Source organism: Sylvia atricapilla, chromosome 22 (genome assembly GCF_009819655.1).
Source record: "Sylvia atricapilla isolate bSylAtr1 chromosome 22, bSylAtr1.pri, whole genome shotgun sequence".
Lineage (NCBI taxonomy): Eukaryota > Metazoa > Chordata > Aves > Passeriformes > Sylviidae > Sylvia > Sylvia atricapilla.
The window spans coordinates 4,589,288-4,607,274 of NC_089161.1; the positions used below are offsets into that span (position 1 = coordinate 4,589,288).

At 44.4% G+C, this 17,987-nt stretch overlaps 1 protein-coding gene across 2 annotated transcripts; it reads right to left on the reverse strand.

Annotated features, from left to right (window-relative positions):
- Window positions 1-42: 42 nt before the first annotated feature.
- On the reverse strand, window positions 43-16,705 carry PLOD1 (procollagen-lysine,2-oxoglutarate 5-dioxygenase 1). 2 transcript variants are annotated; one of them, XM_066334324.1, is made up of 19 exons: window positions 16,556-16,705; window positions 12,729-12,820; window positions 12,118-12,254; window positions 11,293-11,456; window positions 10,981-11,093; window positions 9,602-9,665; window positions 8,423-8,520; window positions 7,994-8,095; window positions 7,755-7,886; window positions 7,351-7,472; window positions 6,581-6,685; window positions 6,011-6,136; window positions 5,061-5,202; window positions 4,448-4,561; window positions 4,108-4,173; window positions 3,678-3,782; window positions 3,155-3,301; window positions 2,686-2,811; window positions 43-1,967 (listed from the first exon to the last, which is right to left on the reverse strand). In XM_066334324.1, the coding sequence occupies exons 1-19, from the start codon at window positions 16,635-16,637 to the stop codon at window positions 1,812-1,814; spliced, it is 2,193 nt and encodes a 730-aa protein (XP_066190421.1). In that variant the 5' UTR covers window positions 16,638-16,705; the 3' UTR covers window positions 43-1,811. The 2 variants fall into 2 exon arrangements, with proteins under 2 accessions (XP_066190421.1, XP_066190420.1); XM_066334323.1 differs by lacking the exon at window positions 16,556-16,705 and having other exon boundaries at window positions 12,729-12,953.
- Between the last annotated feature and the right edge of the window lie 1,282 nt (window positions 16,706-17,987).

Sequence of the window (17,987 nt, forward strand, 5' to 3'; positions counted from 1 at the left end):
GGCGGCCTGGGCCCACCTCGGGAACAGAATCCACGGACCATGTCACGGGAAAGGGTTTAATTAGAGTTCCCCACGCTGAAACCGTACAGCTCATTAACGCCCACCACCGAACCGGCCCGAGGAAACACACAAGAAAATAACGAAACGAAACAAAAAAAAACACCTGCTGCTGAATAAATACTTAATACACATTTTGGACATCTCGACGACTGGCTTGTCAATCCCTTCCTTTGGTTACAGACAGTTCTGGATTTCACGTAAGACGACTTCTCAAATGATTGTCCCTGCCTGGATTTTTCACTGCTGGGCACGGGTGAGTGTGTGGCCTCGAAATAGACCTAAAAAGCTCAAGGAGAGCAGTGGGGAAAGCTGTATACCCCCTTCCTCAGCACAGCCCCATTGTGTACAGCTCCTGCCAGAACTTACATGTCTAAAGCTGTCCTGCCCCCATCACAGTGACCCATCCCAGAAGAAGGGCTCTACCCTGGCTGTCAGGCAGCAGAAGCTGGAGACAGACAACTGTCTGATGATTTTTTTGTTTTTCCACAAGGACAATCACTCTATGAATTTATTGCTTGTGAAACGCACTAGTCTGGCATAATGGTGTCTGATAAGCAGAGCTGGTGTTGCACAGGCAGGAAATGTTTCTGCCTCTTCCCTCTCTAACCACAGGTCTAGTCTAGACATATTTTTACACCTACTGGTTCACCACAATCTCTCAGCACTTCCCAGCCACTCATTTCTATCAGCCTTGACCCCACTGGAGAAGTTTCTGCAATGGAGTGTTTTGGTTTTCAATCCCAAATAATAGAAACACTGAATAATTATTTCCTCTAAGAACCAGAGAACAGCTCTTTCCATCTAATGTGAATGGGCCATCAAAGAAAATAATTAAAACAATTTCTGGCACATGGAATGAGGCCACCAAAGACCACTGGGACCCCTGGGGTGTTATCCAGAGACTGATCAGAGCTTTTGACTATTGTAACATGGTACAGAACAGAGACAATTCTGCAGTGAAGCCCCCCTGGCTGATGTAGCTGTTCCCAGCATTCCCTTTCTTAGATTTAATCCACATATTGACATGGGCTGAATTTCTGTAGGTATGTGTGCTGCTCTTAGTTGGAGAAACAGAAGGTAGGGGGGGTCTTTTATCTCTTCAGTCTAATCCCAGAGGTAAAGCATCATCAGAGGACCTTCCTTTAGCTAACCAGAAGCATCTATGCTGCCACTGCTGCTGCTTTGAACTTTGTGATTTGCTTGCAAGGACAGCAAAGAGGTAAGGAATCAGATGATCTTCAGGCTCTTCCAACTCAGTTTCATTTGGTGTGACAACTTTATGACTCCTGGAGTCAGCTCCCTGATTGGTTTATATATGGAATAATGTCCAGGAATTATTGTCTAACATCCGTTCCCGTATATATGCTGTGGATGGCTTCTAACTTGCCTCCAAAAAGCTGGATTTCCAGTCCAAAAAAGCATTTTTTAAAGCCAATCAATCACTGATGAAAGTTCAAGTAAATGGCACTTTCAAGAAACAGTGGATGAGGAACACAATCAAAAATGAAGGCACAAAATCTCCTTTGGACTTCTACAGCAATATTCCTAGATATTACCTGCAGTATCAGAGAGGGAGATCTTCCAGTAGTGGAGTCTTAGAATATCATTAAAACTCATATTAAAAATCATATAAAAATCAAATCCAAACATCTTTGAACAATGCCTTAGAAACTCTCAGCAGCATTCCCCGATTCCACTCAAAGTCAGCAGTGAGCAGGGCCAGGGAAAGGTCCTTCCTGGGAAGCAGAACTCTAGGGGTCCAGAAAGGACACTGCGATGTAGCGGGTTCCTTTGGTGGTTGGCAGACCCTCGTGGTAGTGGGTCAGGCGTCCTGGATGCATCAGGCTCCAGCCTTTCCTGGGAGCTCGAATGGAGCAGTTGTAGCGCAGGAAGCGGCAGCCTCCTCCCTGGTGGGAACACAAGAGACACGTCAGCTTGGGAAAAGCACCTCGGGGAAGGGGTCCCTGCCTTCTGACTGTGCTTCTGAAAATGTGACAAGGTGCTTGGTGAATCTCCTGTGTTCTTGGTGCCTTGGAAGGATGATCTGAAACGGAGACTGGACAGAGCTAGTGAATAAAGTAGGTATTTATTGAAAGGCCTCCAACATCCACCCTGGACAGGACAGGAGCCCAACCAAGGCTGCACCCAGGGTGGACCAAGAGTAGTCACAGAAAAAAAAATAGCCCTCCGCTTATGAGATCTTATACTTTTATAAGCTTTGGTCCATTGGCATATTGGGGTTTAATTGTCCAATTCCAGCTTCAGGTTGTGAGGTCCCATCCTTCTTGTTCCTCCCTTCAGCCCACCCTTGTTTGTGCTTTTGGACCTGAAAGTTGTCCTTGGTCTTCAGCAGGAAAAGGATTTATTTTGTCTACCTACTTTGTGAAGATAGCTTACTGGCATTTAATATGAGGCTCAGAACTACATCCCTAGGCAGCACAGAATCTGCAAATATGAAAACTAATGCTTAAGGCATCATTCTGATGCATTCAAAAATCTCTTTCCTAGCCTAAGCCAGTCACTAATTGTAATCCTTAGTGCAAAGAAGGCCCATGTGGATCAGGGAAGGGTTTTCAGCTGCTCCAGGTGCTGTGCTGCACTCCTGACCCCCTGGCAGACACTCACCTCGTAGTCAATGCCAACTCTGTTCAGGGCAATGTTGATGGTGAAGGTGGATGCATCATGGTGGGGCACTAGGGATGGCTGCTCGTCAGGTTTGTAGCGAACCACAAAGGCCAGTTCAAACTGGGTCTGAGAGTGGAGAAAAAAGTGCAGTCTGTTAGAGGGCTACAGTGCTCTGTGGCTTTTGAGCTGCAGAGCAGGGTGTAACACTGAAATTGCATCCCACTGCTAAAGGAGAAAGGCAACAAACAGGCAGAAAATGTCACTGACAAATGGCGCATTTCCTAATGCATGTACTTTATGTCACACTGCAGGGCCAGTTCCTCTGTACTGGGAAATAGTGTGTGTGTTACTGGGGGATATAGTAACAGTAGTGTGTGTATTACTGGAGGATTCTGGCAGTCTTGTCACAAAGCTGCAGCTGGAGGAGGTGCTGAGCTGACCATGAGTTTTGCTGTTAAGGTGGACATACCTTGGTGTAGTATCCTGGGTACAGTTTCTCTGTGATGGGTGCAATGTAGTCCAGAAGAAACTTATACCATTCTCTTTCAAAGCCAATTTGGTTCATGTGTATGTCAATAGTTGGGACATTCTCATACCCTCCTTGTATTCTGCTGTCCTGAAATAGAATCAACATAAATACCCATAAGGATGGGAACCTTGGAGCTGAATGAATGAATGTACTTGTTCCTGGTAACTACAAATAAATATTATGTTTATCAGGATTTGCAGGATGGAAAGCTCATTTCAAACCATAATTAAACCTTAAGGGAAACAAGATTACCATCAGAGAAGCTGAACACTGGAAGTTCAGAGGACACTAAAGAGGACTTAGGGAAAAATCAGAGTTAATCAGGAGTAAAATTAAAGTATTGTCTCTACTTTTCTGGTTTAGTTCAGGATCTAATGCCTTCCCACAGGAGGCACTGCTATCACCAGATATGCACAGAAAATGGTGTGGCCCAGAACTCAAAAGAGCTCCTGCTTTTACTTACCGTGTTGTCACCTGTGGACCACTGGCCATAATGTTCCATTTCTTCCACCAGCTCATCACAGGCAGTGTCAGTGAATATGGGGAACCAGTAAACATCTGGGCAGGGCTGCAGATAGCAGACAAGTGAGAACAGCAGAAACAAGGACAGGTGCTTGAGGCAAAAGAAGTAAGGCTAAACTGAGTGTAGACTGAATAAGTGGAAGGAAACTAAAAATACTGAGGACAGAAATTTTTCTTCTGATTTATGTGTCCCACTTCCACTTAACAGAGCAGGAGATGTACTTCTAGGAGAATGATATGGCTCTAAAAGTACTTTCAAGGTCATGTTTCCTGCGCTCAACTGCTTATTCCTGAGAATTACAATAGCAATGATAAAATATTGTCTTAAAGCTCATCTCTCATTCTGATGGATAAGAGTGATGTTTTCTTACCATTTCTACCAATTTCCCTTTCAGAGCTGCTGTGTAGTTTTCATGGATGTACTTTTCTCTCCAGTCCTGCAATTAGAAGATAAGCAAACCAGTAATTTCTGTGGGGCTCCTGCTTGAAGAGGTAATAAAAGGCCAGGCACTCATGCAAGCAGTATTTCACAGGCTTTGAAGATCCATATGTTATGAATCCCAAAAACATGTTCTCTTTAAATTGCGTGTCTGTGCTCCTCATCCCACCTGAGAGACACCATTATTACCAAGCCTGAATTTGCCATAGTGGGGAAGCTAATATCAGGTCTTCCCACACTGCTGTGCCTTCTGAGCATGCAGGTTATCTCACCTCAGGATTGCTGAATATTTGCCAGAGGTCATTGTGGAGGTGACTTGTCTGGTAGTTCTCCAGGGACAGTATGTGTCCGAACTGATGCTGGTTTGTCAGGTACATGAAGACTCCCTGCAGGACAGAGAGAAATAATAAAGGCCTCATATTTCTGAGAGCCACTGTGAAACCAAGCACTAGATAGTAATCCAAGCTGTTCATTTACTCATTCTTTCTCCTGTGGATTTTCAGTTTTATTTCCACCCTGGATATGAGAAACTCTGAAAGGTTACAGGAAGAGACAATAATTCTGTGTCCTGTCAGCCAGGACTGGAAGCAGAGGAGAACAGCAGCTGTGAGTTTAGGGCCTTCCTTCTTACCCTGTCAATCCTATTTAGAGAAATCTTGAAAAGGCCCAAGAACAAAAATGTTATCCATGTTTAGTTGTCTGTGGCTACATGTGGCTTCACAGCAAGACAGAAATCCCATGCTGTTCTAAAGTCTGCACTGTACTGACCAGTACCAGTTCACCCTATCCCTGCCCTGGCAGAGCTGAATGCCTTGAAACTACTTAATCCTGCACCCTTCACCCTGGCACACAGCTCTCCCCTGGCAGCCTCTCTCCTTGACTGACCTGATTCCGAACGTTGTGGCAGAAAGCCATGTCAGTATCCAGCTTCCCACTGTGGAACAGATCTGCCTGGTCCAGCTCCGAGCGCAGGGCCTTGCCTTTAACCATGTAAACACTGCTGATGTAGGGAACATTCCAGAGCCCACTGAAACACAGCAGGAGAAAAGTGAGACTTGAAATACCGCTAAGACAGATACTGCTGGACTTGACAGGATGACAGGCAGCACTGCAGCATCAGCCCGGCTTGCCTAAGTGAGCCAACTCAGAACAACAGGGAGAAACCATACCAATAGAGATTGGCATTCCAGAAGAAATCACTTATATTGCCCACAGCTTTTTAAGCTGCACAAATGCTAGTCCACTGTGAAAGCAATTAATTGCTCTTGTGTGTTTTTACTAGGGACATAATTAATGCTTGAATCTCTTCCCAGAGAGATCAACATATTTTTTCCACTGATTTAAAGAAACTGAACCAGCCAAAAGTGCATAAGCTGATTTCCAGCATTTATTGCACATACAGTGGCCTATAAAAAAGTGGGTCCGTCAAGAATATGAATGAATCAACAATTCTATTTTGTGAATCTTCCATTCAAGGATCACCTGGTATTTCCTGAAGATTTACCTGACAGAGATTAAACAGCACTTTACAGGATTTAAAGGATCACACTAACTATAATCTCCAGGTGGGAAAACATGACATGAGTAAGATGAGATGATTTCAGCAGTCAGCAGTCTCAAACCCTTACTCTGATCATAAGAAAATCTGCCCCAAGTATGTTACTGTCTCTGCTCAGGGGAGAACATAAAACAGCTTCCAAATGGGAAAAGAGACTTTTCTGTTCCTATATATAAAGACATTTGTGCTCTCTGACATTAGTTTGATGACAATGTGCTGCAGCAAGCTTTACCACGTGAGGGATTGTATCAGTGAAAACCTCTCTTTGCACACTCACACTCTCCGCCTTTGAACAATGTCCACATAATCTTCCGAGCGGGCGTAGTACCCATCAGGGCTCAGAGCTCCCCAGAAATTTGACCACAGCTTCTCGTGACGGCTCACCAGCGGGGCAATCACCAGCCTGGAAGCATGAAAGAAAAAGGAATTGCAGGATAGGACTTACCACAGGAAGAAAAGAAAAATATTTACAAACCACAGTACTGTAAGAGCTATTTCCTCCCTCACTTACAGAGTTGCTGTTTTGTTAACTCTGTTGGAATGAAGTGCCACATAAGAAAGGTAAATACGGTCCCAATCTCCTCTCTAAATTCCCCCTGCACCAGGTCTGTTAGAATCCAGTTTATTCTAGTGACTATATAAAAACAAAGCTAAGGATGATTTACATCCCCTGCCTAAAATCCAGGGATTACAAGTACAGTGAAAAGAAAAACAACCCACGTGAGAGATGTTTAGCTAACATCCAATCTCTGGCACAGCTCTCCTGGTTCCCTACACATCTCAGGGATGTGCACTGAATTGCTCATGTGAGATGACCAGTAAACATTGTTTAGACCAAAGAACTCACTTGTTCTGTTCAATCAGGATCCTCAGAGTCTCTGTGTTCTTCAGAACTACCTCAGCATCCAGGCTGAAGTAATAGTCACAGTCAGGATCTTTCCTGCACAAATCCCTACAGAAAGAGAAAAGGAAAGTTACATACTAAACCAGAGAAAGACAAAGGACAAAGCACCAAGAATTCCTTCACTTTGTAGTCTAAAGGTCTTCTGGATGCTCAGAGAAGTTTGGTTTAATGTAACAACCCAGAGGGTCAGCATAGTGACAAGCACATCAGATTCAGTATCCAATAGCAGATACTGAGACACAGCCAAAATCACATTTAATAAACTGTTTCCTCAGCTCAAACTGAAGAGGTTCCCATTTACAGCTGGCCCAAATCCACACCTGAGCTCAAACCTCCTGATCACAGACAGGAAGATTCTCTCCCACTAGTTCTTAGTTTTGCTACAACAGTCCTCCACTTCAGAGATATAGGAGCATATCCTTTCTGCTCCATGTCTGGGTATATAGATGAGGGTGAGAGATACAGGATTGTCCTTCTGTCAGATCAAAGAACCAGTGAGAACTTTGTTTCTGAAACTGGACGAAGTGAGCTGCTATGGAAGCTGATTTTTTTCCCAATATATAAGGGCATCAGAGTTAATGCTAGAAAAACTGAAAGGGTGACTGAAAAAAGAAGAGCAATCTCTTGACAGAGACGATCCTCAGAAAAAATAAATGTCTTAGTTTGGACATGGGCTGTCTCTGCTGGCTATCATATACGGTGTCTTCACTTACATGCCCAGGTTACGTGCCTCAGCATTCTCCACCTCATCCTCTGGTCCGATCACTTTGACAGTGAGATATTCTTTGCCATGCTCTTCTACAAAAGAGTCTACCTCCATCAAGTGATGTTCCTCCTATTCCAAAAGTAAGGAAAAACAGGTAAGATGGGCTCATCCAGGCCACTCAGCCTCCTGTTCTTGAAAATGAGCTGGGCAACAGCTCTTGAGCCCAGTTCCACACCTTTACAGCAGGATGGATGTCACTGCAGATAAGTATGTGATCTTATGGGTCCATTGCAGATAAGTACTGTGATTACACAGCATGTAAGTCTAGCCCAAGGTTACAAAAGTGCCTAGAGGACAATGTGTACATTTTCCCCACATTTGCTCAGACCATTACAAGCCAACTTCACTTACATGGTTGTGAATGAAGAGCTGGATCCGTTGCTTTGGGTAATGAAGGTTACGAAGCCGCAAGAAAAACTGGGAGAGGAATGGAGTGGGCTGCTCGATGAAAATGCCAATCAGAACCATTGGCAATGCCTCATCCTACATTCAGGGACAGGAGGAAAGAAGTGGTGAGTCACATTTCACATCAGACATATAACAACTGTAAGACTTGTTTTGAGAGCTCTGAGCAGACACAGCAGCATTACCTTAAACCCCACGAGACTTCGCAGACCTTCATCACACACTGTGCAGCCAGTCTCAAATGTCCATATCTGAGGAATGTAGTTTCCCAGGTAGTTCAGCTGCAGCTGCAAAAGGCAATTTGCCAGATTATGCATTACAGGGGCAGGGGAGTTTCTTTGTGTGCACCCTCATTGTGGGATCACATTTCAACTTTACCTTCTCCCTGAACTAGAGAATCTAAAAAGTATTAATAGCCTGAGGGTTCAACTACATATGAGTCTTTGAGCCAAATACATCTTGCAGCTATGGCTTGGACTGCTTATTGTTTTTCAAGAGTAAATGCACACAGGGAAAGTCAGTATATGTGAAAGTAGTAACCCGACACATGAAGCCTAAAAGGTCACTTTGCAACAAACACAGACCAAATCTTTCTCTCAGGACAGTCCACTTACCTTGGTGGGTCCATTTCCATGGATCACCACAGGCAGAGTGTCATATAACAGGTTTCTTGCTCTCACTCGTGAGTTTTCAAACTTCAGAACTATCTCATCTGGAAATGACATTGTCATCATGTTAAAGGCTTTTATTAATCATTAGAAGCACAATGCCTCATTTATACAGAAAAACTTCTGAAAGATGAAAGTGTGGAAAATGGACAACCATGCACAAGTAGTTTAAGGGCTACAGACCAAATCTTTAAAGGAGAAAAAAATATTCAGAAGGATCCTGTGAAGTAACAGGAGGATGGCTGGGAAGCTGGACAATGACTGGAAATTGGCAGAAGGCATATTGAAAGATTCTTTCAAAACTGGGATTGACAAACCGTGCAGTGAAGAACAGCTATTGATGACAGGGACAGCTATTGATGGAAGGACTCAGGCCCTTCTCACCTGATTTCTATGCACCTGACATCTCTTTGTCACCCCTCATGAAAGTCCATCCTCCTGCCAGAGATCATCCAGGATGTTGCCTCAACACAACCATACAAAATCCTTTGGAAAAAAGACTAGCAAAGACACAGGCTGCAGTCTGTCATTGATAGGATTACCACAGGAGCCAAAAACTACACTGCCATTATCACTTTTTACTTGACCAGAACAAAGATGGAAATGGAGCAAGACTGAAAACATTAGGCAGCACTGACAGGAGAGTAAGTGAATCTCTCTTGCCAGGCTAGCTAAATCCAGGTCAGAAATCTGGTACAATCAGTGAGTGTTCACAGGCATATCTGGCTGCTTCTCACCTCCCATGGCATTCCAGCACGGTTCTGAAGCGGAAAGACAGGCAAGCCCTGGGCAGGGCTCTGTGTTATTACTTGCACTGGAAGTCCCTCCCAGTTTCAATCCCCAAGGCTAATGCAATCCAACATGCCTGGAGATCAAAGTGGCAAGGAGGTGTGAGATGAAAACCCTGACCTGCATTCCCCAAAGTGGAGAAGGAATTGCAATGAGAGCATAGTTGGTCACAGTGAAATTGCAAACAAATCCCAGAACTTTGGCAGAGACTTTTACTAAAGCTTTTTCTGTCGGGACAGCCATTTCTGAAACACGATCCCTTCAGCCATAACTGTTTCTGGTGTCAACATGCAAATTGCATTCCAAGGAGCAATGAGCTTCCTTCTTCCATCTCACCTAATGCTCCATTTAGGTTTTGGAAGATCCGGCTTCTGTGGTCTAGACTGATGTTGATACTTTCCTTTAAAAGAATTAGATAAATAACCTTAATCAGAACACAAAAGGCATCCATTCTTTACATGCAACAGACCCTTTGCTCCGTGAAGATACATCCTATTCCTATAGTCATTTGCAAACTCTCCTAACACTGAAGCCTAAAACACTCCCAGATAATCATATTTCATTCAATTCTGGGACAATTCACCATTTTCTAGAACAAATTAAATATATAAGGCAAAACTATGCAAACCCCCTCTTATCCCCCTTTTAAATCTGCTATGGGTGTGTCAAAAAATCTGCATGATATGAATGAGGTGGACTTACATACAGTCATAAACCCCACAACACACATAAAGCACAAGAATTCCAGACAGCAAAACCATGTGCTGTGAAAAGTTTCTTGCAAGTGTAACCCCAAGCATTGCCCCAGGTACCAGTGTCAAATCAGAGGACAGTAAGGTGCAAGATCAGCTTGTGCAGTCTTTGCTTTTATCCCCTGCTGCAAGGCACACTCTGAGTTGGACTAAAATGCAGCTCTGACATAACAGAATTCTGTGTCCCTGCAGGCATCTATTAAGACTGATTACTGGGAAGGACACCAGGGTGCTAACATGCACTGTCTGAGTGCCAAGTGAGGGGAATTACTCAGCCCTTGTGTGGCACAGGGCCAGAACTGCAGATGAGAACATTAAAGGGACTGTTCATGTTAAAGTACCACAGGCCATTCTCAGATTTGGGCAACGAAAATAGTCCAGCTGTTCTAAATTTTCTACCACTCTTGCTGGTAAAAAATTGCAAGTCTCCCTCTAATTATCTAATAGCAGTTCCCTATTTCAAATGTTTCCTCTTGATTTGCAAATTGCTGGTACAGTTTGAGTTCTCCATGCATTTGGTGTGTCCACAGGGACAGACTGGCCTCTGTAATGCACATTTGGGCAGGGACAGCAGAACCAGAATGACCTGCGGGCTGGATGGTCTCAGTGCACCACACAGTGCTGGAATTGCAGTGCTGCTTCCAGGGCCCATTCCAGGCTTCTGTAGGGTGTTACATGGCATTTTCCTAATATGTACTTCAGTGCTGGGTTGGATATCTCTAAGTCAGCACTGCACTCTGCAGTTTCACATCCCTGGGCAGGAAGCTGGTTAGTTCCTCCACACTCAATGGCTTTAAACATCAGCACCTACAGATACTGGTATGAGCCTCCAGTAAAACTTGTTTTCAGACATCTCTCTTCCCATTCACATTTTCTGCTTAAGCATAAAAACCACTGATAGCAGACAAAGGGGTACTGGCTAGAATGCAAATTTTAAGAAACCCAGAATCTAGATCCACCTACTCTTTTTTCTGGATCCAAGAAGATATTTGTATAGAAGAGCTGGTCACTGTCATCGTCCTCTCCTTTCCACTCCTCCACAAGCTTCTTCAGGTTTGGAGCATAACCTATGAAGCCTGTGGGAATGAGTATGAGGAGGTTTCAACCCAGATGACCAAAAAGTTGAAGTACTCCTGTATACATGTACTTTCACTCTCTCACATGCAATCTCACTTGAGCTTGTTGCTGCAGACTCATCAACTTTCAGTTTTCTTTGCCAATTCTCCCACAGTTCAAACAGGAGGAGAAAGCTGCAAGCAAAGCTCTGTGTCTCACCTCCAGAACCCAGGAAGCGCTTTCCATCTCGCACCTGAGGATATTTGGCTTCCAACTTTCTGTCAGGATAGATGTAGTTCTCTGCTGAGAAAACCACCTTGCTCTTGGCTTGTTTGAACTTCTTCAGCAGTTCTGTGGGGCCCGAAGCAAAGAGCACATCATAGCTAGAGAAAGAGACAGACAAAATAGGACAAAAGGAATGGAGTCAGAAAAACACGTCAGTGAGAAAAGTTTCTAGGAATAGCTAATTCTTTAGGAACTCCTTTCTTTCAGTTCTGTTTAACAGTATTATATTTTTTGTAATGCAACTAGTTAAAGTGTAGTCTTGTTCGTATGCTGGCATATGAAAAGACACTGAGATTCCAGCTCAGCTTTTGTCCCTTCACTTCTCTGGCAGACTAATTCTTGGCTCTCAGGGTGTGCTTACTTCACCTTATAAAACAAATAGCTCTGGTAAGAAAGGCCTGCCTAGTTCCATAGCAATTGTCTGCTCATTCTCTGCAGATAGAGGTAGCCAACTTCCACCGTGGCAGAATCAGGTGCAACACTATTAACTTCATGCAGGAATTGGCATCAGTCTATTCTGACCAGACCTTCCCAACTGCCACGGATGCAGCTCTGAGTGATTCCCAGGAAACTACAGAGCGTTCAGGGAGGAAAAAAAAAAAAAAAAAAACCAAAAAAAAACCCCAAACTCGAACAGCAGAGATCTGGACACACTTTTCATTTCAAAAGCAACTGATTTCACAGTTCATTTCTTCTCAGTGAGAACCCGTCCAAACAGCCATAAGATTCAGTTCCTGGCACATTCTTTGCAACCATTACCTTTCTGTGAAAAGGATGATCAAGTCCTCTTTATCCACATACTGCTTCAGAGCTGACTTCAGGAGACGGACCTTCTGCCCACCTCCACCTGGCTGCTGGTCATCTCCACCCTGCCACTCCTCATCCAGCCCCAGCACCTGCACAGCACAGGCACAGGGTCACCTCAACAGGGCACTTTCCCCGCAAGGCTCACAGGAAAGAAGCAGAACCCACAAACTTACTGGCCCTGATAACTCTCAGTCTAAATCACAGCAAAAATAACAGCCCCAGGACAAATGGAGTAGGCAGCCTTTGATCCAGTTTCTGGGCTGGACAGTCAGTGTCACAGCACAGCACAGAGACAAAGGACTCCTAGCACAGGGACAGCAGCACACCCTATACTGTGTGTCTTGGCAGTGCCATGAGGCTCCCTTGAGCAGGAGTTATGGATCTCATCCCAAGCCAGCCCTCAGGACACTGCAGAAATGACCCAGTCGTGGTACTTTTCAGCCACTGGAGCAGGCGTGTGTCCTCTCTTGGGCTTTTATTTAATCACTGTGGGGCCAAGTCTTATCCATTTCACAATTTGAAATTCCCTTTCACCCACCACCATGGAAGCTGCTAGACATCACCTGGACTTTGTAGTTGAAGAATTGGGCTGATCTTCTGAACCGTTGGAATCCTTCAGTCTGCTTGGTGGCAACAGTCAGAACCAGCAGGTTTTCTGCACACAGGGGAAAGCATGAGAAATACTCAACTTGTGTTGTTTCCACAACCTGCTGTTCCACAGCTAACTTGATTGTGGGTATAAAATGAGAGATTATGTAAAGATACAATTTCATTACCTGAGCTAAAAAAAGAAATTAAAATGTATTAAGTGGGTGTTTTGCCCTGCTAGTGAAAGATACAATTCTCTTTTTTCACACAGAGTACAAAGGAAATTAAACGTGAAGATAAAAAATAGAACTACTACAAAATGCCCATTTGGAAGTCATCCATTTAATGCAGATTTTACTTTCTGTTTCCCACAGAGCTGCTTTTTTGTCATTTGGCATAAACTGGATGTAGGGAAAACTAAAATTAGACTAAATGTTATTATTCCCTCTCCATGGCTGCTTCAACTTTTTACTTGCATTCCTGAGGCATTTTCTAGTTTTTCATACATATTCAATGTGAATTTGTGCTATAATTTTCATTTACATTCTCCTCCCAAACTTGCTTTTCATTTCCAGTCTCTTAAAAATTATAAAAGTAAATCCTGAAGCTGTCTTTCAAAAATTTCTCTGTGGTACCCCAGAATATGATTTTTTATGTGGAAGTTCTGGTTTCCTCATTGCCATGATGAAATGTTATACTTCACCTTAACAGTTTTGCTGGAGTAGGAATTTGTATAGGCTCTGGCAACAATGCTTAAATGCAAATCTGATTTAAGCATCAGAAAATACCAGGAAAAACTGAAAGCACATTTTCTTGGCCTCAGCAGGCTTATTTTGGAACAAGGATTTCTTTTGATGGATGCACCAGCTGTATCTCCCTCATGTACCTGTGAAACTGATATTCTGCCTGGTCTTAGAAAGGAAGGATCTAGAAGCTGGAGTTTTGATGTACCAGACAAAGGCAGCAAAAGTAAAAAGTAAGTGTAAGACTCCAAGTTAGGAAGAAAGAAGATATTCCCAAAGAAATTCCTCCAATCCTTTACCTGCATCAGAATAAGAAAGAGAAGAGAGATTGAAAGCAATCAATAGGTCAAGTCTAATTGTATTTATTAGACATGTGCACAAAGTGATAAATAAAAGAATATGAATCCCATATAGGTGCAGTTTTTAAGGGCAGATTTTTAGACATATGAAGTGCATTCCTAATCTAGCACCTCCAGCACACTCCAGTGTCTTGTGTCCAGCCCAGTCAGAGGGAGCAAACAAATGAGTAAAATATGTATGTCCTCAGGGAATATGTTAAAGCCATTAAAGTTTCTAGCTATATGATGACACACAGAAAGCCACAGCAGCTTTATGAGAGAGCTCTGAGCTGATGGATTCTGAGAAGGTGAGGATCATACTGCCAAGGAAAGAGGGGGAACAAACATGGGTTTGCCAGAGAGGAACGTAGACAACCCTTTAATTTCTAGTACATGAGGGGAGAAAGCATAGGAGAATGATAAGAGAAGGAAAGAAGGAAAGGAAGATAGGATCCTGACTGCTGTGCAGTTATTTCAGCCCAAAATCTCAGGCATCTCACATTAAATAAATCAATAATTCATTGTCATGCTGCCACCCCAAGAAAGCCACACACTGTTTACGACTTGACTGCCAAAAGTTGGCTGGACAGGATGAGCGCTAAAGGCTCACACAGAACAGGAAGCGGTGTCTTATTTCTGAGACAGAAAAGTTCTCCCCATACAGTCTGTGAACTCAAAGGAGCATGAAAAACCAGCACTAAGACCACTCTCGACCCCAGCAGAATTCCAGGTTACAGATTCCCTGTGGGCTAGGACACTGAGAGACACTAAGCTCAGTTTCTGTTCTAAGAACTCTCTGCAGTAGCGAGAGCTTTCCTTCCCAGGAGACATTCCTTCAGCCCAGCACTGGAAGTTTGTGCTATGTTCCCTCCACTCCTTCTGCTTTAACCCCTTCTTCTCTTTCCCAAAGATTTTGCTGAACACTGATAGGTACTTTCAAGGGCAGAGCAGTAAACCTTCAGACTTTCAGTATCACGTGCAAACTTTTCAAAACAACCTAAACAGATTGACGCTTCCCTGTTTCCCATGTCACAGTCAATTTCCACATGTAGAAATGCAGCCTGCTCTGCCAAGCTGGGCCTCCTGGGCCCAAAGGCTCCCTGGGCCACACTGACAATTAGGAACTGTATAAATACATTTAATAGTGGCATGGCTGCAAAATACAAACACAGGGTGGTTAACAAAGCAAGCACTGGACTCAGAACCAGGGGAGCTGGACTGTACTGCTGTTCTGCTATGCAACAAGGAGCCAATCCTGCTATCCCTGTTTTTCCATCTGGAGAATGATAAAAGAGAACATTTACCACTTTTGTGAAGGTTTTAGAGGTCTATAGATGAAAAGGATTCTGTAAGAAGAAAGCACTGGAACAGGAACCCTGATACCAAGATCACAATGAAGTGATTCAGTAAATTTCTGAGTTTTTGTAAAGAGACCAGATGAGTTCAGTAACAATTAAACAAAATTTAACTTATTTACTTCTGCCCTAAGTCTACAGGGAAAGCACAGCTGCAGCTGCATTTTAGGACAAGGAATTAATTTATCCCTAGGCTATGATTTGGGAAATCTTACTGTGTCACTTCCTGTTAAGACAGAAACAGTGTCTAAGAAAATACCATTAATATGGCAATCAAATAGAAAAAACCCTGCATAATTTAACAGTGGATAATATAATCTCTGTATTACATTTACAGATTTTTTTTTAATTCTATCAACTACAAATAACTCTGCTGAGAGCTCTTGCAGAGATCTAAAAGAACATCCAAGAGAGAAGACAGGTATCGTTACTCTCACGTTACTCTGAGGAAGCTGAGGCACAGGAAAGATAAGGCATTTTCTCTTTGAGCCATGCCAAAAGTGATGGATTCTGAAAACAGCTAATTCCAAATCCCTCTTCCTAACCAGTTTACCTAATTCTCTCTCCCAGCCCCCAGTTTTATATCCCTAGTGCACTCTAAAACCTTACTAAAACCATGGAAGATCTGGGATGTGCAAGGAAGGCAGGACAGCACAGAGATTTCTTTGTTTTAATTATGCCACTATAGCCAAAAAACTCCCAACACCCCCATAGATACACACTAACTGTATGAAGTAATGTACATATATAATAAAGGTACTTATACCAGAATCACATTGTAAAGGGAAATATTCTATGTAACAAGATTAAATCCCATCCTATTGCCTCTTCTCTAATGAAGACAGAGATAATTATCCAAACTTCTTGGCAGAGTGACAGTGTATGAACCACTTTGTCAGTGCTGCTGACATTCTGAACTGCCCTAACCCTCTGCTGTTCTACCAACTACTCCAGAGCTTCTACCAACTGTTTACAAGGGTAGAACTGATGGGACTGGTGCTATTTTAGGAGCATCCCTGATCTTGAGTCACAGTGTGGCCAGTCTGGGATCAAACGCTCTCCCCTTTACCTAATTCGTGAACAGCCTAAGTTCAAGAGCCAGAGAGGGGCTGACCCGGGTGAGATGCAACCCACGGGACCGAGAGACCTTCACCGGGACGAAATGATGTTGTCTCACGAAACTCCGAGCCGTGAGCTGCTCCAAGTGCCGCCCAAAGGCTCCCACTCTGCCCCAGGCTCGGGCAATGCTTGGGAGCGAGACGAGGAGGCGGAGGCCGGCAGCGGCACCCACGGCGGCTGTGCCCGTCCATCAGCCCCATCGCCGGCTCCCCGCGCTGCCGGTGCCCCCCGGGCAGTCCCCCCTTACCTTCCTGCTGGGCGGCACGGCCACCGCCCGCCCCGAGCAGCGCCAGCACCGCCCAGAGCAGCAGCACCGCCGCAGGCACCATGGAGACGATTCCCGCCGGGAGCGCGATCCGGGAGCTGACGCCGAGCGGGAGCGATGCCTGCGGGACGGAGCGGGCGGCTCCAGAGCTCCCGGAGCTGTGCCACGCACCAGACCCGCCCGGCGGGGACGGGCGGAGGAAGCGGGAGGCGCCGGCTCCTCCTCCCGGGCTGCCCCGGCCCCCGCGAGAGGCGGGCGGCACCGGCGCTGGGCTGCGACACGGGGCAGGACGAGCTGGGGCCGAGGGGAAAGAGAGGGAACTCCGAGCCCAGGAGCTCGGGGTTTGATCCCGGAGCGGCAGCGGCTTTGGCTGCGGGGCACCCGCGGCCCTGGGACAGCGGGCACTGGGTGTGCAGAGGGGCAAACAGGCAATGAGCAAACGCCGCTGTGGGAGGAGAGGAGTCACTCTCTGGCCAGCTGCAGCTACTGGTGGGCTGCAGCTGGCTGACACTTCTGGGATATTTATGTATTAAAAAACCAGAAATTGATTGTTAATGTTATGCACAGCTCGAGAAGCTGGAAGCCGTATTAAATACCTTCTTCATACCTTCCTCCTATCTGTCACCTCCTATATTTCCTTGGTGAACACAAAATCTTCAATGTTTTTGTTTTTTTTCCTGTACTAACTGGTTTTTTCTGGCTATATACACATCTTTAAGTCTTACATTAATCTTTTGTGGCCTTGTGCTGGGTTTTCTTGCTGTAGCCCTGATCACTTATCCAGGCACCTTTTTCTATTTCATTCTGCCATTGAGAACAAACAAAATAATCATGTCTTAGAAATCTACACTTCTTGAAATTAACATTTGCTTTATGATCACTTCTACACTGCAGTGAATGTAAGATTTAGACATAGAGAAACCCCTTAGAGCCTGCAGGGCACCAGATGAGGAGCTACTACTGGCCCAGATCCTGTGTGATGCCTGTCAGTAAATCAACTCTTTTCTTTAAATTAACAGACATCACAGATAGAACAGGGGAAGAGAGAGAGAGAAAACAAGCACTTTAGAAAGGTCACACTGTAGCTAACTGATATTCTCCATGATCTGTAGCAACATCATCCCAAAGAATCCCCACTGCTGTTTGTTTGTTCATTGAGAATATTCTTGAGTGTATTCAAAGCACTTTTCCTTCCATTCCTTCTCCCCAGTGCAGGAATTCCCTCATAAATACCAGCAAACAAAACAGTCTTCATGCTAAGTGATGAGCATTCCAGGCAACAACCCAAGGAAATACTAGTTCTGAAATGGTGATATCAGAAAACTTCCTTCTACAAAAAAGTCAGTTCCCTTAATATTAAAAGAGAACATACTTTCACTTTAGATTTCTGCAGTACTTTGCAGGCCTGGACAAA